We start from the raw sequence: 17,536 nt of genomic DNA, 5'->3' as shown, positions 1-17,536 counted from the left end.
TCTGCAGTTGCAACTGAGGATGTTGCGGAACGCCTGCATTTTCAGTGGCCAAGAGAACGAAAACCCTGCATGTTTGTTCCGCGAACAGGAAATCATGGAGCGAAGCCGGCGCAAAGATATCTTGCCGCCCTTGTGCGTAGTTCCTTAAGAAACGAGTAATCGTCATCTACTACATTTTGTCTGTTGGTTTCTGGCATGTTCGATCTGATGCTCAGCTGTTTTCAGTTATGCTGAGCAGGCTTATTCTTGGCGCCACTAACGCCTGTTAGCTGCTTCCTGCCTTTATTAACACAGACAGAGAATGTCCTTGGTCTTTCAGAAGAGAGCGTGTGTGTTTCCCTCAGACAGAGAAACATATTCCATACTCTAGAATGTCCAAAAACTACTTTTGTCACAAGCGATTGCTTCTAGAACGTACACTAATTCACTACACTTGCTGATGAAGAGGCGCTAACGTGGACTGGAAGTTCTATTTTTTTTGGCTTTTATAACAAATCAGTTAACAACACTTTCAGTCATGACTTTTCAGAATAGATGATTGTGTATATAGGAGGATGATAAAATATAAATTTACCTCAATAGTTAGTGAGGTTAGTTGTGGCCAAGGGAGCCATGCAACATGACCAACCCCCAACAAAGTGAAGATCCGGTGCATTTTGTGCTGACTGGGTGATCCTCTATGGTGTAAAGAATGAGCACCGAAAAACTCAAGACTGCCGCGGAGCAATACAAGAAGATGTTGCAGTGGTGAAGAAAAACCATTGCATTGGGTATGGAACTATAATCTGAGTTGGTACCAAGAAAATCAACACACCGGATGATCTTGCAGTTGACAAGATGGCCTAACCACAGTATTGATCGGAGGATTGGTTAGAGAAGGTGTTCATGTTGGAGTTTGGGAACACATGTTAGATGCATCGGATGGTAGGGTTGAACCCTGACGGATCATCTAATGGCACTTTGCCCTAGTGACCAAGTAGTTGTTGTATAAACTGGCGGGGATTGTGTGACCCTCACAAACTATCCAGTGAGGTGCAACTTGACTTAGTGACTCGTTGGCCAAGCCAATGATGTGTTCCATCGATCCAATAGTGACCGCGCGATCCTAACGGATCATTTGGTAAAAGTCCAACTTGATTTAGTGACATGTTGACAAGATTGTTGGATTGTGTCGTATGGTTCAATGTTGTTTGTGTGACCTTGTGGGCCTTGTGGCAGATCGTCTGACAGGTCAATCATGACTGTTTGACAAGTTGGCTAAGTCTTTGTGGTGCAATCTATGATCCAGCGAGTCTGTGTGACTCGTCGGTGTATCATACAATGGTGGTATATTTCTAACTAGCCATGAATCAACCAACACATTGTAACCTTATGATCCCACGTGCCTAGTGAAGGCCGACAGATCATTTGATGATGTCTGCATCTCTTAGTTTTTTTCAACAGCTAGCAGCCTCTTCACCCTCTACATGTGCTATCCTTGGCTCATTTGGAGTTGCTCTTATACCTCATTGTTGCCAGAATTTTTATAGAGATTAGTGAAGCATTTGGAGAGCCACCCAAGTCAAGAAGTGAGATTTAAGTGTTAGCCTTAAGTGCTACGGTTTCCTTAGTTGGGTTTTTTAGAGTTGAAACTTGAAGGCTTGTTACTCTTGGTGGATTGCCATCACCTAAACGGTCTAGGTAGAGGACTTGGTGACCTTCCTCGGTGCTGCTATTGTGAGGAGGCCCTAGAAGTTGTACACAGGTTTTAAACCCACCATGTTAGAGTGACAAACCAGAATTCACTAGTGGATGAGAGCTTAACCTAGTCTTGGTGACTCGTGGTGCTCTAGTGTGGAGTAATTAAGGGTTGAGGCAACAACGCGATACCGTGGGATAAAATCGATGTCTGTTTTCCTTTCTTCTTGCTTGCCTTACATTTGATTGATTGCAAGTCTCTTATGTGATAACTGGGATTTTCTTAGTGTGCTTAGCCTAAGGTTTTATACATGAAAAACTAAGGACCTTACTCTTTGTGTGATCCCTTGCTAAGGATATGATTAGTGTGATGGCCCTAAGGGCTCATTGGCTTTCCGTTGTAGAAGAATATAAGACTCAAAGTGCTAGAGGTTTTTAGTTTTGCATAGGTTAAGTTGTTGCTTCAAATTTTTAGAGACCAATTCAACCCCCACACTTGGGCCATTCGGTCCTTACAATGTGGTAGTCTCTTTCTATATGTGTTGGTTGTGCATGTGGCAGTGTCTTGGTGACTTTGGCTGAAGTTCTTCTGTAAGGGCATCAAATCCTATTTTTGTCGTTAGATATTTGCTTAAAAGGAAGACCCCAATTCCTAGAAAAGGCATACCAAAGATTTTTGAAAAGATACATTTAAATAGAATCTCTCAAACCTATTCCTAATTAAGTTTAGGATGAGGTTTCCGATCTATTTGTTGTTCCGACATCCCAGACCGAGGTGGCTCTATACTCCACTATGCATATATTAGTTGAAAGCAGTAGCTCTACTTGAGTTCCTCTGGATCCTACTCTTCAGGATTACCTACCTGAGTTCCTCTGGATCCTATTCTTTAGGATTATCGTGCTCTGTAGGTTGTTCAACATGTAATTCAATCGCATTTTCACTTCCTATACCATCTTGGAATCATGTAGCTTGCACGTGCAAAGTAAAAATTGCTTTGTCGCTTTTGTGTCAAAGCTCGACAATGATAACACGCAAGGACCCACCTATGTGTTTGTTTCTATGTGCTAGTGGCTTGGTTGTTATGTGGTTGTGAAAGTGGGTCATGTTTTCATACCGAACTCTCTTCTTCACAATTGAGTGATAGAGCTCCTCCCCCTTTTCATTAAAAAAAGAATCATGTGACTGGCAGCGCTTGGAATCACTCGGAACAAATTATTGCCCACAAACTTGTTTTGAATATATCTCGAAATCTCAACTTGCGCGCTTTGCAACCCAAAACTAAAGGAATATGCTAATATGCGGTCAACATTTTTTTAGGTGTGGTGGTATAGCGGGAGGGGAGGGAGGGACATACTATAAACTCAAGTTTAAATATGGCTAAGCACAACTTGGATACTATTTTTTCGATAATGTCGTCCCCTTCCTCCAGAAAAAAAAATTATAGCTTAAATATGGCATATCTATTTTACCATTGTTGCCCCCCTAAGATTCATGTGAAGCTCCACACTGGTGCACGGTGTATATGAAATGACAGAAATGTGGACTGAAAGTTTATTTTATTTCAGGCCTTTCCACGGGAGGCATGGAAAAGGGGGAGCTATAGTGAAAACTTTAGAATCCGTGTAGCAATTTATACTTATTTTTTAAGAAACTAAAGTTAATCCAATAAAATAAGTATTACTTACGGTCATAAAAATACTTGGTGGCTGATAACTATCTGGTCAAAATTTTAAAACTTCCATAGTTTATTTAGGTTTAATATGGTAACTACTACAGATAACAGTGTGTTTCAATAAAGAATTAAAACATCAACAAAATAACTATAAATTTTTCACCTATAAATCTAAATATCATGTTTATTTCCATGTCCCATAACCTTACACATAGGCCCCATATGCAAACAAAAATAAGACCAATAATAACTAAGAAAAAATTTATAACTATGCTAAGAAGCTATATAGTTTCCTCCTGGTGAAATGTACTGAAATTGACATAAGTAGTGAACATCTATCATCTCGCAGGAAACAAACTAAACCTGACAACCGGTAAAGAGCTATCTATCACAAGAAAATTGTAGAGCCTAGGAATCCCACTATGCACTTCTAGCTTTCTTATCATCAAGATAGTTTTGATAGAGATATGAAAGAAAACCCCATATCGAAATTAGCATGGCTATGATCTTGACTCCATTCATCTTGTCATGAAAGGCCATCACACCAAAAAGAGGGACAATAGGTAGAGCAAATGTGCTGATCACATTCGAGAACAAGGATGATACCTCAAAAACCAAGCCCACCACTCCAATAGAAGCGACCTGCCAAGACACGGCTGTCCACACTAGTGTCATCAGGTAGGAGAACTCTCCTGATTGGAACCTATCCATCTCCTCTTTTAAATCCATCCATTCTCCACTTGCAAATAGACCAACAAAAGAAGCAAAAGTTGCCACAAGTGCAGTATATATCTGCATGTTTAAAACTGCCGAGAAGGTCTTTTTCTTGATCACATTCTCGAATGTAAGTTGCATAAGGGAAAGGATAAGTGCATAGGTGCCTGATGCTCCTAGTGTCAACAGGAAACCCACAATATACTTTCCTCCTATAATACCACCAGTAGGTCCATGAGATTCATGATTGGCTCCAAGGAGTAAAGCAGCCAAGGTAAGCAGTACCACGGCGTTCATGATTAAACCGGTTAGTTTCTGAGAGGTTAAGACATATGAGAAGAAGACGTTAAAGGCCAACTGACTAGCACAGATGATTGAAAATATTGAGACTGGAAGAAACATCAGCCCATAGGAATACATCATGTTGTCCCCGGTTATGATAAGCCCCAAGACAATATATATCATGGCAATTTTGCCGACCGGAGTTTCGCTTGAAGGCGACTTTGAAGGGAAAAAGAACAAGCCGAAGAACAATATAGGGAAGCCAGCAGTCTGCACAAATGTTGATAGCCACTTGCTGTTGCCACCTTGACTGTAGTAGTATCTCCCTAACAATGTTGCTGATGTCTGACCAACAATGAGGAAAATTGCATCCACTACCACCATAATCCACCGTTTCCAATTCTTAGCTTTGGGGCTTCCCGATGGTCCTTCTTGAGTTGCTGGAGCTTCGGTTTTCGATGGTCCTGCGGTTCACAACGGATACAATAGAAATTACTAATGATTAAGAGACGAAGTGGACAGACAAAAAAATTATCTACCAGGGTTTTGCATTTAATACGAGTAAACCTCCCCTTTTATTTTAGCGAAGTACAAATAGGCCGGTGAACATTGTACACATTAGGCTAATATAGGGCACACGAATCACATTCTTCATGTGATTTATGAGAGAGCACTGAATCACAATAATCTTCTGCAAAAAGCACTAGCAAATTCTAAAAAGAAAAATAACTGTAGAATAAGAACAACTATCTCATGCATTGAAAAGCTACTAAATGCTGAAATTTAAATCATGCAAAGAACTCGCCCAACGCTTCCCCCAAGGAAATAAAAATGCGATATACAAGAGAAACAACGTACAAGAGAAATGGTATAGATCAACTGACCAAATGACGAGCAAACATGGTGCAGCAATATATTAAACTGACCTGGGATTTGTATCTGAACCTCAGCGGTGGTGTTCGCGTTGGCGCCTCCGCTGTTGCTGTTGGCACCGTTGTTGTCGTCGGCCATCTTCTCCGAGGCACTCTAATAACCTTCTACTCCCAGTGAGATCGTCGTCCAAGACAAGAGGACGACGAGGAGGAGGAGAAGGAGACGAGAGAGCAGTGTTGACACTGCTGAGGGATGCAGAAAAATCGCGACGCCACCATGCGCTTCACGGTGGGGAGAAGAGATAGAAAAGTGTGGCATGCGTCTCGTAGAGGGATCCCAGTGAAGTTCTCATAATCTAATAATAGAAACCTTCGGGGACGACGACGACGACGACCCCGGCCGGCCGGCCTGTTCCAAGAGAGAAACCAGCTGTCCGGTGGTCACTGGCGAGTGGAAGGGGACGTAGAACCAGCGCCGCGCGGATGGCTGCGCTTGACAGTAGGAGAGACGAGTTTGCTCGGCTCCCTGCCGTCTGTTGCTTCTCTCGCTGCTTTCTCCTCTCGTCTCCAGTCTCCTCGTTGCAAAGTGCGGCTCTTTCGGTTCGCGTGCGGTCGCAGCCACGGCATGCACGGTTTTGCATGCGGATTTTTCCTCCATGTCCACGCCTTTTCTGTGTCTCGCCTCGCGCGGCCTCTCGTAGTCGTAGTTAAGCCAGAGAAGAGAAGCACGGCCAGATGATGAGCAACCAAAGTGCACATTGGAGCGGGCGACTGGGCGCAGTGGGTGTGTTCTGCCTGTGTACCGTCGTATCGAGAGCGCACACATGGGAAGGCCACTTTTACTACTAGGATTGATCCGCGGATGCGTTCTCGTGGAACAGGACGGATGAGCATTGCTGTGTTGCTTAAAGTTGCTAGTAGTGCATGCAGAGATACATGCAGGGGTGACAGGGAGTTGAATGTTGTGCCGAATGAAGAGTCTAGGGCCTGTTTGGTTGAGAGAGAACTTTTAACTCTTATATCGCATCGAATGTTTGGACACATATATACGGAGTACTAAGTATAGATTATTTACAAAACTAAAAACACAGCTAGAGAATATAATTTGCGAGACGAATTTTTCGAGTCTAATTAGTCCGTGATTGGACACTAATTTTCAGATAAAACAAAAATATTACAACACGTGCTAAACTTTAACACGTCCAACCAAACACGCTCTTACTTGGTGTGGGTGAATCCCATTTTCATAAGTCACGGGCCAAATCTGCCCTTGTTCTTGTTTTAGATGTGTTTGTTTTTGCAGGAGATGAAAATTGATGAGCCTAGTTTCAGGTGTTTGTTTTTGTGACACGATTGATGGGTTTGTCCAAGGTGTATTCTCACTAGATGCGGGTCCAACTCGCCTCTTAAGGGCTTCTCCAATGCACTAGCATGGTCATCCATGTCTGCAGCGAACATCCATATCATAGGGAGTAGTAGCCTTACAGGTTGTCAGAGGCTCGTGCAGAGCTTTACTCCTCCATCTGACAAAAGATGCAAGCATCCATTAGAGATTGTGTTGCAGCGAGGGAGTCACCGCACGTTTGGGGACCATGCATGTTTTAACATGTGGAATAAAGCACATATGTATGGTTAGACTCAGGTAAACAACTTGTGTTGGCAATTTTGATAGCCCTGGGTGTTTTTGCTCATGTGGACCGCCGCTTTTGGTTGAATCCAACAAGTTTGTTCGCCTGCGATGGCGAAGCCTTAAAAATAAAGGAACTAACTCATCCATAGTTATTAGGATCGAACCGGACATCGAACCGACAAAGTCGGTTCATTGATTCACTGGTCCAACCGTTAAGAACCGGCTGAACCGCCGGTTCACAAGTTATTTTATTTTTTTTTAAAGTCAAAGCATTTTAAAATTTACCTAAAATAAAAAAAGATTAAAAAAAGTTTATGACATCAAATAGGTATACTATAAAAAAGTAATTAATAAATAATCTAACTGTACTTATTTAGTATAATAAATATTACTATTTTATTATATAAATTTAGTTAAACTTGAGATGCTTTTGATTCTTAAAAAATAAAATGATTTATAATTTAGAATGTAGGAAGTATGTTTTTGAAAGAAGTTGTATAAATGGAGGAAAAAACACGGTTAGGATAACCTAACTTTTAGGTTTTAGTATAAACCAATTCATACAGTGATTAGTTCACTTGAGCCTATTTTTATGCCTCATAATATTTTTTTAGTTCTTGTGCTTCAACTAGCTATAAATTTATAGCCGACCTCTCTTCTTTCTTCTTTTTCTCTTCCACCTCATCATATAACTTACTAACAACTCTTATTAGACTTGCTCTTAGCAAGTGAAAAGCAGTTAGCCGGCGCTGTTGACGACAACATTTGCAGATCCCATGGGATTTATTGCAAATCTGCAACGACTGATCAGTGGAGTCAGTTCCTTACTTCCTTTTGCCGTGTAAATTGATATGTCCTAATTATATCGACTTTCAAATGCTAGTAGTACAGTATAACTAGGTTCGATTGGTATCTTCGTAGTTCTGTTCGTTCCAAAAATGGGTTGGCATCATCCCCAAGTAATGACGTACTGGATCGATACGTATCCAGCTTGATCATGATCAGCAGTTTTCTTAAGCCCGAGATGATCAAAACAGTTCAACGAAGATTATTGCAAAGTTTATTATTTCAAATTATCTGAGCTCATAAAAACCCAGAGGGTATATTAACATATCCAAAAGGATTCTACACCCTAACTTAGATAATTCATCACGTCGTCATCGATTATGACGATGCCTACAGCGCCTCCGTTACAGACAGCGCGATGGACGCCTCCTTCCGGAACTCGGCGTCCTCCGAGGCCAGCGGCGAAGGCACACCCAGGTCCTGGAACCCCTGCTCACAGGTGCCGGGGGCGTCCTCCACCGCGCTGAGCGCCGTCACCGCGTCCGCACGGCCCCGGGGCGTGGCCGACGCGATGCCCTTCGCCGCCACGCCGGTCTGGTCCACGGCCTGCGAGTACACCTCGGAGCAATCTTTGAGGCCCGCCAGCCGCTTCGTGTCCTTCTCGGAGGCCCGCAGGGCGGCGATGTGCTGGGCGGTGCTCTTGGCGGCTGCCCCGGTGATCTTCACGGCGATGGCGGCGAGGCCACGCTTGTCCGCGCTTCCGCTTCCCTTGTCGGCCTGGAAGAACTTGATGCAGTAGGCGTAGTAGCCGGTCTCCGGGTGTTTAGCGGCGAAGGACTTGCACGCGTCTTGTAAGACGGAAGCGTTGGACGTGGAGCAGGCGAGGAGGAAGACGAGAGGGCACAGAGCTTGCAGAAGCTTCATGGTCTCCGATCCTTGGCTGACCTGATTGTCTATGCAAATCGAAGTTCAAGTGAGTGTTTGGACTATCTCGTAGGGTAGCCAGCGTGAGCATGGAAGTAGAATGGACTTTGGGGTATATATAGTCAGATGTCCTTCTTGAATGAACTAATAATAATAGATTATACTTATAGCTGGTCCATGGAAACTATTAATCCCCTACCATAAATGACCAGCGCTTCTTTTATATCGGCAAGATCTCACAAGTTCAATTATGAGGTTTATTTACTCATACAGAGAAAATCTTACTACTCCAATAGTAAAAATTTATAACATTATGAAAGTAATAAATCCATGCATAGTAAATTCATGAATGAGTGACCATAAATACTCACACAAGTACTTCGTATTTTAGAATATTTATGATAATATTAGGTCAGTTTTAATGGAGGTTTTATAGAAGTTTCATGTACATTAAATATGCTAATATGTGACACTATATTGATGAAGAGAGAGATAATGAGAGTTTCATGAGAGTAGATATAGTTTTATGGGGATGAAACTCTTCTGCACTGTTCCAAAATACAAGTGTTTGAAACTGAGTCATGAAATCGCTATTGAGGATGGCCTTAGAACATTTCTAAAGATGGTTGAAATAGTAATTGTATTCCTGAAACATTTATGAGTGAGCATAAATACTCCAGTATTTTCAGAATATTGATAATACTATTAAAGGAGTAAGCTACCTAGTGCCATTGGTTGCCTATATATAGCTACCGAAAATCAAGGGATAGCCAACTTTCTATTTACAAAAGCGGATAGCATAACTGTTGGAGCCTACTTTTTATTTTGCAAATTCTAAATTAGCATGCACAACAAAAATAGCCAAGTTGTTGGAGTTGCTCTAAAAATCTGATTCTACCAATTCACAATTAATTAGAAATAGTGTCATTTTTTCTTAAAATTTCTATCTAACTATCATGATATATATAGTTATTTGGAACTAGTTTATTTCTATTATTGGTTTACTCCTTGTAGTTGTGCTCATTATTTATTTAAAACAATAAAATACAAAGAACTCTAATAGAACAACAATGGATAGATAATTATTATTGAAAAAACTAGAACTAGTTTCATTTTTTCTGATTTTAAAAATATTTATAAAACTTTAAAGATTAAACAAGATTTTATTATTTAGAAAATTAAAAACTATATTTGAAACCGATCAGAGAAACCAAATTTATCTAATTTGGATAGGCAGAGACTTAGAGAGTGTTTGTTACCTGATTTCAGGGTTCCAAATCAAACTGACGTACAACTTAGACTCTTAGAGGTTCAAAGTTGTACTTTGCCTAATTTTAAGAGTACAAAATATAGAAAAGCCTGGATAAGTGAATATCAATATGGACATGTGGATCTCGAATCCAAATAGCCTAACATACCTTTTTTAGGAACAAATAGCCTAATATACGTACATACCTAGAAGCCCACGATCTGGAACTTTTGGCCCAAAAGAACAGGCAGCAGCCTATGAAGGTAAAAAAAAAAAAAAAGTCCGCTTCGCCAGCGACTCGGCGTTGCCCGTGCTCGCACACCGGGCCACGGGTGACGCTTTGGTGAGTTGCCTAGGTTGTGCGCGGTCCTCGTAAAGGCCGGCTCAGACCCCAGCACTGGTAGCAGATGACGCGGGAATCTTCCCGTCCGAAACGATCGGACGGGAGCAACCTGCCGATGTTTCCCGCGCAAGTCTCAGGCCGCCAGTTCCTGTTTCCCGCGCAAGTCCCAGAGACGGAAGCGACGGCCCATGGTGCAAGCAATGATCCAGGTACGTAAGTTTCTCTTTTTGTTTTCTTTTTTATTCCTTTCATTTCATTTTATTTTCTTTTTTCTTTTTCCTTTTATTGTTACCCTTTTATTTTTATTTTTATTTCTTTTGTTTTTGTGTGACTTTTTCATTATTCCTTTTGTTTTTATATTTTTATTTTATTCTTCTTTTTCTTTTTTCTTCTATCTTTTATTTGCTTTCCTTTTTCTTACTATTTTTCACGATTTAATTTGTTTTTTTGTTTCATGTGATTTTTCTTTATTCTTTTCATTTTTATGTTTCTATTTTACTTCTTTTGTGGTTTTATTATAATTAATTATTTTGTTTGTTTCATTTTATTTTTATATTTTGTTCTTTTTTGTTTTTCTTTCCTTTATATTTTCTCTATAGAGTTTTAAATTTTAATTTTTTTTCTATTTTATCATAGCTAATTAACCATTTTTTTCATGGTTTCTCTTTTCATTTCTGTATTATATGATATGCTATAATGTTCATGTAGTATATAAATAAATAGTTACTATAACTTATTATTTTGTTTATTTATATTTTATTATTTTTTATATTTCTTTTTATCATTTATTGTTTTCAGCAAACTTTTTTATTTTTTTACTTTACTTATCTTTTTACGTTATATTTTTGATATGCTATGTTCATATAACATAGATATGATGTTCTGTAATGATTTTTTATGTTCTATGTTGTTTTTATAGTTATGTAGTATACAAGTAATGCGTTATATTTTTTTATGTTCACGTGTTATACAGGTGGTGTTTTTAATGTTCTCACGGTATACATGATGATGTTCTATGGTGTTTTTTTTCAATGTTCGTATAATATATATGTGATGTTCTATGATGTATTTAGTGATGTTCACGTAATATATATGCGATGTTTTATAATGTATTTTAGTGATATTCTACAGTGTATTTAGTGATTTTCACTTAGTACACGTTTGTTCTATTATATATATAGTGATCTTCACGTAATATACATGTGATATTCTCTGGTGTTTTTAGTGATGTTCACTTAATACACATGTGGTGTTCTATGATGTATTTAGTGATGTTCGTGTAATATATATCGATATTCTATAATATATTTAGTAATGTTCAATGGTGTATTGAGTGATGTTCACTTAGTACACATGTAATGTTCTATGATGTATTTAGTGATGTTCAGATAATATATATGCGATATTATTATTTAATTTTTTTCTCTATTACATGTTTTTATATTTTCTCTATACTTTACTCCAGATTTTATTATGTTTTATTTATATTATGTGTTTATTTTATGTTTATTATAATAACAATTTCATGAACCTAAAATTGGAATACTAAACATTTTTATTGTGAATTTGGAACATTGTTCTAGTAGTATAATAAGGCCTTGTTTAGTTGGAGAAAAAAAATTTAGGTGTCACATCAGATGTTCCGTAGGATGTCGGAAGGGTGTTCGGATACTAATAAAAAACTAATTACATAGCTCAGCTAGAAACTGCAAGACGAATTTATTAAGCCTAATTAATCTATCATTAGCACATATAGGTTGCTGAGGCTAATCATGGACTAACTAGGCTTAAAAGATTCGTCTCGTGATTTCCAACTAAACTGTGTAATTAGTTTATTTTTTATCTATATTTCATACTCCATGCATGCATTAGGCCTTATTTAGTTCTAAAAATCTTTTGGTTTTCGCGACTATAGCACTTTCGTTTTTATTTGATAAACATTGTCCAATCATGGAGTAACTAGACTTAAAAGATTCATCCCACGATTTACAGATAAACTGTGCAATTAGTTTTTATTTTTGCCTATATTTAGTGCTTCATGCATGTGACACAAGATTTAATGTGACGGAGAATCTTGAAAAGTTTTTAGTTTTTGGAGTGAACTAAACAAGGCCTAAACATTCGATATGACTGGTGAAAACTTTTTGGGTTGGAAACTAAACAAAGCCTTAAAAAAATATACTATTTTTAGAGAACAAATGTTCACTAATAAAACTATATCTAAATATATTCATGTGAAGTCTTATTTTGATGGATTTATTGTAAGAAATATAATGGTGTAATCAGAATTATATTTAGATATTCAGTTTAGTAGTTATAACATTTTTTTAGCCGGTAGAAAATGATATGCACGCAAATCAATTAATGAATAAAATATTAAAAACCTCTTTCCTGAGCATGAAGACTCTCCGGGGCTGGGCAGGTGGGCGGGAACGGGAAACAACACGGATCCCACGCGAAGAAAAAAACGAGGCGCGAAAATTTATCGGACGGAGATTTCTGTCCGAATGGGCGGACTGTAGCACTCCCCCAGATGACGGCGCAACCCAGATCTGTCTTGTTTAATTTGGATGTCCTATATATTCAACTCAATTTATGTTTGTTAAAGTGAATTATAGTAACTAAATTTATTCTAACATATTCTAACATGAGATAGATGCACGTATATCCAAACAAGACCTTGGTGATAGAGGTCTTGTTTAGTTCTGAAATTTTTTTGGTTTTGGGTACTGTAGTATTTTTGTTTTTATTTGGAAATTATTGTCTAATCATAGACTAACTAAGCTTAAAAGATTCATCTCACGATTTATAGGCAGACTGTGTAATTATTTTTTGTTTTCGTCTAATGCTTCATACATATGCCGTAAGATTCGATGTGACAGCGAAAAATTTTAGTTTTTGAGGTGAACTAAACAAGGCCAGAGTTTGTAAAACCTGGAAGACTCATGAATCCGGAGCGGGGGTGACCATACCGAGATAGATCGATTGCTCAAGAGCTCCAACACATCCATTCTATTTTCGTAAGTTTAGGGTATGTTGGTTTCTAAGAACATCTCCAACGAGACTTAAATAGTTTTATTATTCTATTTCCTTTTTGTGCTAGAATAATAAACTTATTTTTCTCATAAAAAACTTAATTTAACAGAGTTCTAACTCAAGTATCTACTTTAGATGGGCTATCAAATCTTTCTTCACAACCTCATCTTTTAAGGCGTGGGCAGGATGAGCTCCTTCGGCGGCGGCGCGGATGGGGTCGGGGGCGGCAGTGATGTCTGGTTGGCCGGCTTCTTCTCCATCTTTCTCCAAGGCTTTATTTGACTAGAGAATCTTATAAGGAGGAGAAAGAGGGGAATAGAAAATGAAGGGAGGGGGCCGGCCCACCTGTCCTGCCGCCGGCGAGGACGCCGAGGAGGACAGGGGACCGACGGTGGCGGAGGGAGAAAGGGGCTGCTGGGAGAGGAAAGGTGAAACCCGCACTCGGCGTTATCCGGACTTTGGAGCTCTGCTATAGTACCACAATAGTACTGCAACGATGACGGAGCCAGAACCAGTCGGGACCTCCAAACACGTTCTAAAATCGTCATATCAGAACCACCCCATCCGTATGTCTTATAATTATAAACAATATTTTTTTTCACGATAAATCACCCAACAGTGTTTTAGCCTTGGCTTTCTTTTTCGTAAGCACCAGCGTAATCGAGAGCAGTTGCGGGAAGAAATTTGTGGACATGAGACTGCGAGTTTATTGATTGATACCAGTTTCCAACCTTACAAAATCTCATATACTAGTAATTAATTTTATTGATCTTCCAAAAGACTCTAGATCCCTAACTTAGAGCTGTTGATTTGGGGAAGTAACGTCCCCGTTACAAACAGGGTGATGGACGCCTCCTTGCGGAACCTGGCATCCTCCGCAGCGAGTGGCGACGGCTTGTGAAGCTTCTGGAACCCATCCTCGCAGTCCAAGGGCGCGTCCAGCGCCCCGCCGAGTGCCGTCACCGCGTCCTCTACGCCCCCATCCTTTCTCGAGACGATGCCCTTCGCCGCCTTGCCGATCTCGTCCATGGCGTCCAAGTAACCCTTGCCGCACGCGACGAGGCAACCGAGTTTCTCCTTATCCTTCTCCGAGGTCAGCATGGTGGCGATGAGAGAGCCGGTGCTCTTAGCGGTTGCCTCGATGAGCTTGGCTCCGATGACGGCGAGGCCACGGTGGTCTGCGGTGGCGCTCTCCTTGTCGGCCTGGAAGAACCTGACGCAGTAGTTGTAGTCGGCATCCTTGTGTCGGATAGCGGCGAAGGACTGGCAGGCGTCATGTAAGACAGAAGCGTTGGACGTGGAACAGGCGAGGAGGAAGACCAGGGAGACAGTAGCTTGCAGGAGCTTCATGGTTTCCTACTTTCCTTGGTTCGATTCCCTAAAGCTTTTTGAAAGTTCAGGTGTGTTGGAGCTTCTGGCAAAGTAACGAGCGTGTAGATAGTTATATAAAGATGATTATAATGTCCTCTTTGGATCTATGGAGCTAATATTTAGTTGCTAGTAATTAGTTTCTTTAGATCCCAATCCTGCTAGCTAACTATTAGCTAGCCCAAACTTGTTTGGGTCCAATTGAGCTAATTATTAGCAGCTAACTATTAGCTCTATGATCTAAATAGGGTCTAAATTAGCACTAGTAATTTCAAACCAACCTGCTAATAGACCAACTATTAGCTTGAGGACTATTATAAAATTTAGTTCCACTGACAGGTTTGGTACTGCCACTATTAGTACTAGCAATCCCTGTTACAAATTAGCAATGTACTAGCAGTTGGATCTAAACAATCCCTGCTAATAATTAGCTAGCTAATAGTTAGTAGTTATTAGCTATTAGTTAGCAAACTATTAGTACTAGCAATCCCTGCTACAAATGGATTAGATTGTTGGATGATGGAACTAATTAGGGCTTGTTTGGCACAGCTCAACTTCACTCGTAAAAGCTGTTTTTTAGAAAATAGCTTTATGAGTGACTTTTTAGATGAAGTTGAGCTGTTTTGAGAAAAGTGTTTGACAAAATAGCTTCACCAACTACTTCATGCATACTCCCTCCATACCAGGATTAGATGACGTTTAGGACATGATTGTGCTTACCAAGGAGTCATTAATTAGGGGCTAATCTTCCGACTTTGCCCTTATTAAATAGAGCCGAAGGTGTCTCATAAACATGAAAGATTCTCTTCTCTATTGGTTACTAGGGCCTGGTTTTCGGTGCGCGTGGGCGAGGTCAGGGTCCTGCGCTTTTTTTGCTCAACCGAAGTTGCTTGCGTGCGTTGCGTCCATTGCGGTTGCGGGACCGAGATGAAGCGAAGTTTGCGGAAGCCGACCAGGGGCATTCTAGTCCGTCGGACTCCTTCAGACGCCAAAACGACATGCTTAGCAAAATTTGAATGGGTACCCAGAACGTCACTTAAACCTGGTATGGAGGGAGTAGTTGAGAGAGAAATGAGAAAGAGAGCTACAATAAGCTACTTTTTTTTCAGCTTCATCCCAACTTATGTCTTTGTGAAAGAAGGGGAAAAACAGCTTCACCCATGAAGCTGTTTTGGAAATAACATGCCCTTAATGTACTGCCACAAAAATTCATTCCGTGAGCCAACAATATGCTACATTAAGTAATATTCACTAGCTTTTGATCCTAACAGGAAGATGTGGACGCATTTTTTTGTTCTCTCTAGAATCCAACAAAGAGTTTGAAGAAAGCACCCATTTGTATGCGCCCACGTTTTCTCTGTGATAAACCTTGCTTTTGATTTTGTGAAACCCCCCAGAATTGCACACTATATTGTTGTTTTCTGAAATCAGAATAACACACTTTGCCTAGCAGGTTGCTTGCACAAAGACAGTTCTAGATCGTGTTGAGCTAATAATTGAAATACTCAAAGAGACTCAGATTTGTCTCTACAGCCTCACACATGGCAAGATGGCCCGGTAACGCGGCAACGCCGCGTGATTTATATATATATTTTTTTTGAAAAAAATCCACATTGCCTCTCTCAATTTTCATAAAAATTCATTTTTTCTCTCTAAACTCTAAAACCGAGCAAAACAACTCGTTCAATTTTTAAAACCGTTCGTCTTACCTCCCTTGTCCTATTACAAGCTATTTTGAAGGCAATTTTATCTTTATCTTTTTTCTTTTAGCTGAATTTTTAAAAAATTATAGTAAATCGTAGAAAAATTATAAATTAAAAATATAATTTTGTTGGACTATACATGAGTATATCTACATAGTGCTATATAATATAGTATGCTTTAGTACAAAGTTTTTATTATGGCTTTAGATCTATGTTGTTCTATAATTAATTAAAATAATTTATAGAAGCAGTTTCTATGGCCCAGTTGTGATAAAATTTTTATGATGAGATAATTATTGCATGATTAAACTGTATTAAAATTTTCATACTCATTGAATCATGTATAGCTTAGTTATAGATTTATTAATATTTAACAAGAACAAACCTAAATAAAATATATAGCTAAGCTATACATAATCCAATGAGTATGAAATTTTTACTACTATTTAAACATACAATATTAGTCCACCATAAAAATTTCATCACAATTGGATCATAGAAACTGCAACTATGATTATTTCATTTAATTACAGAAAAACATAGATCTAAAGCTATAGTAAAAATTTGGTACTAAAGCATACTATATTATATATTTATTATGTAGATTTACTCATGTAGAGTTCAAAAAATTAGATTTTCTATTTTATAATTTTTCTGTAATTTATTATGATTTTCAAATATTTAGCCAAAATAAATTAAAAAAAAGACAAAATTGTTGTTTATAATAGGGCCAGGGAGGTAAGCCGAAGGGTTTTAAAAGTTGAGGGAGGTGTTTTATATGGTTTTAGAGTTTAGGAGAAAAGGTGAACTTTCGCAATAGTTCAAGGAGGTAATGTGTACTCTTTTTTTTTCTCAAAACAGTCAGATCACTAGATAGGCCCATAATGAACTTGCTAGGCGGGCTTCAACTTCCTCTCGGAAAAATGGGCTTCAACCCTAGTCCGTCTGTGGAACTAACGCGCATCCAGCGAGCCGGAACGTGCGTGCGACGTTATTGCGGTACGGGCGGCGGTGGCCCGCAGGTGGCACCGTTTCTCGCCGTCGACGATTTCCGTAGACACGGCAGGAAAAAAGCGTTGCCGATGCTGCTCCTTGTGCCGTTTTAGCTGCCAGTTGCCACACCCATAAGTCCGCAAGAAACTGAACGAGTGCCCGCTCCTGCCGGCGGCCTGTCGTCGGCTGCTCTCCGGCGGGTTCCAGGGCGTAGCGCGCCCCGGCGGACCCCGGGGGCCGGAGCTGGTGAAACGCCTGTTTTTGGACACGTCAGTTTTCGCCACTT

The 17,536-nt window shown here is 39.7% G+C and overlaps 3 protein-coding genes across 3 annotated transcripts; all 3 read right to left on the bottom strand.

Moving 5' to 3' along the window:
• On the bottom strand, positions 3,509–5,488 carry LOC8060453 (probable purine permease 11). The gene is made up of 2 exons (XM_002446959.2): positions 5,273–5,488; positions 3,509–4,810 (listed from the first exon to the last, which is right to left on the bottom strand). The coding sequence occupies exons 1-2, from the start codon at positions 5,355–5,357 to the stop codon at positions 3,771–3,773; spliced, it is 1,125 nt and encodes a 374-aa protein (XP_002447004.1). The 5' UTR covers positions 5,358–5,488; the 3' UTR covers positions 3,509–3,770.
• On the bottom strand, positions 7,886–8,642 carry LOC8060452 (cell wall / vacuolar inhibitor of fructosidase 2). The gene has a single exon (XM_002446958.2). The coding sequence runs from the start codon at positions 8,556–8,558 to the stop codon at positions 8,025–8,027; it is 534 nt and encodes a 177-aa protein (XP_002447003.1). The 5' UTR covers positions 8,559–8,642; the 3' UTR covers positions 7,886–8,024.
• LOC8060451 (pectinesterase inhibitor 12) lies at positions 13,887–14,581 on the bottom strand. The gene has a single exon (XM_002446957.2). It carries the CDS (start codon positions 14,534–14,536, stop codon positions 13,970–13,972), a length of 567 nt encoding a protein of 188 aa, XP_002447002.1. The 5' UTR covers positions 14,537–14,581; the 3' UTR covers positions 13,887–13,969.

The sequence above is a fragment of the Sorghum bicolor genome, chromosome 6 (genome assembly GCF_000003195.3).
Source record: "Sorghum bicolor cultivar BTx623 chromosome 6, Sorghum_bicolor_NCBIv3, whole genome shotgun sequence".
NCBI lineage: Eukaryota > Viridiplantae > Streptophyta > Magnoliopsida > Poales > Poaceae > Sorghum > Sorghum bicolor.
The sequence above is the reverse complement of the archived record's forward strand: the minus strand, read 5'-3'. Positions and strand labels throughout refer to the sequence as shown.

Coding starts and splice junctions, on each gene's coding strand:
- LOC8060453 (XM_002446959.2), bottom strand. CDS start 5,357: ATGGCCGACGACAACAACGGTGCCAACAGCAACAGCGGAGGCGCCAAC. Junction 4,811..5,272: donor GGTTCAGATACAAATCCCAG/GTCAGTTTAATA, acceptor TGTGAACCGCAG/GACCATCGAAAACCGAAGCT.
- LOC8060452 (XM_002446958.2), bottom strand. CDS start 8,558: ATGAAGCTTCTGCAAGCTCTGTGCCCTCTCGTCTTCCTCCTCGCCTGC.
- LOC8060451 (XM_002446957.2), bottom strand. CDS start 14,536: ATGAAGCTCCTGCAAGCTACTGTCTCCCTGGTCTTCCTCCTCGCCTGT.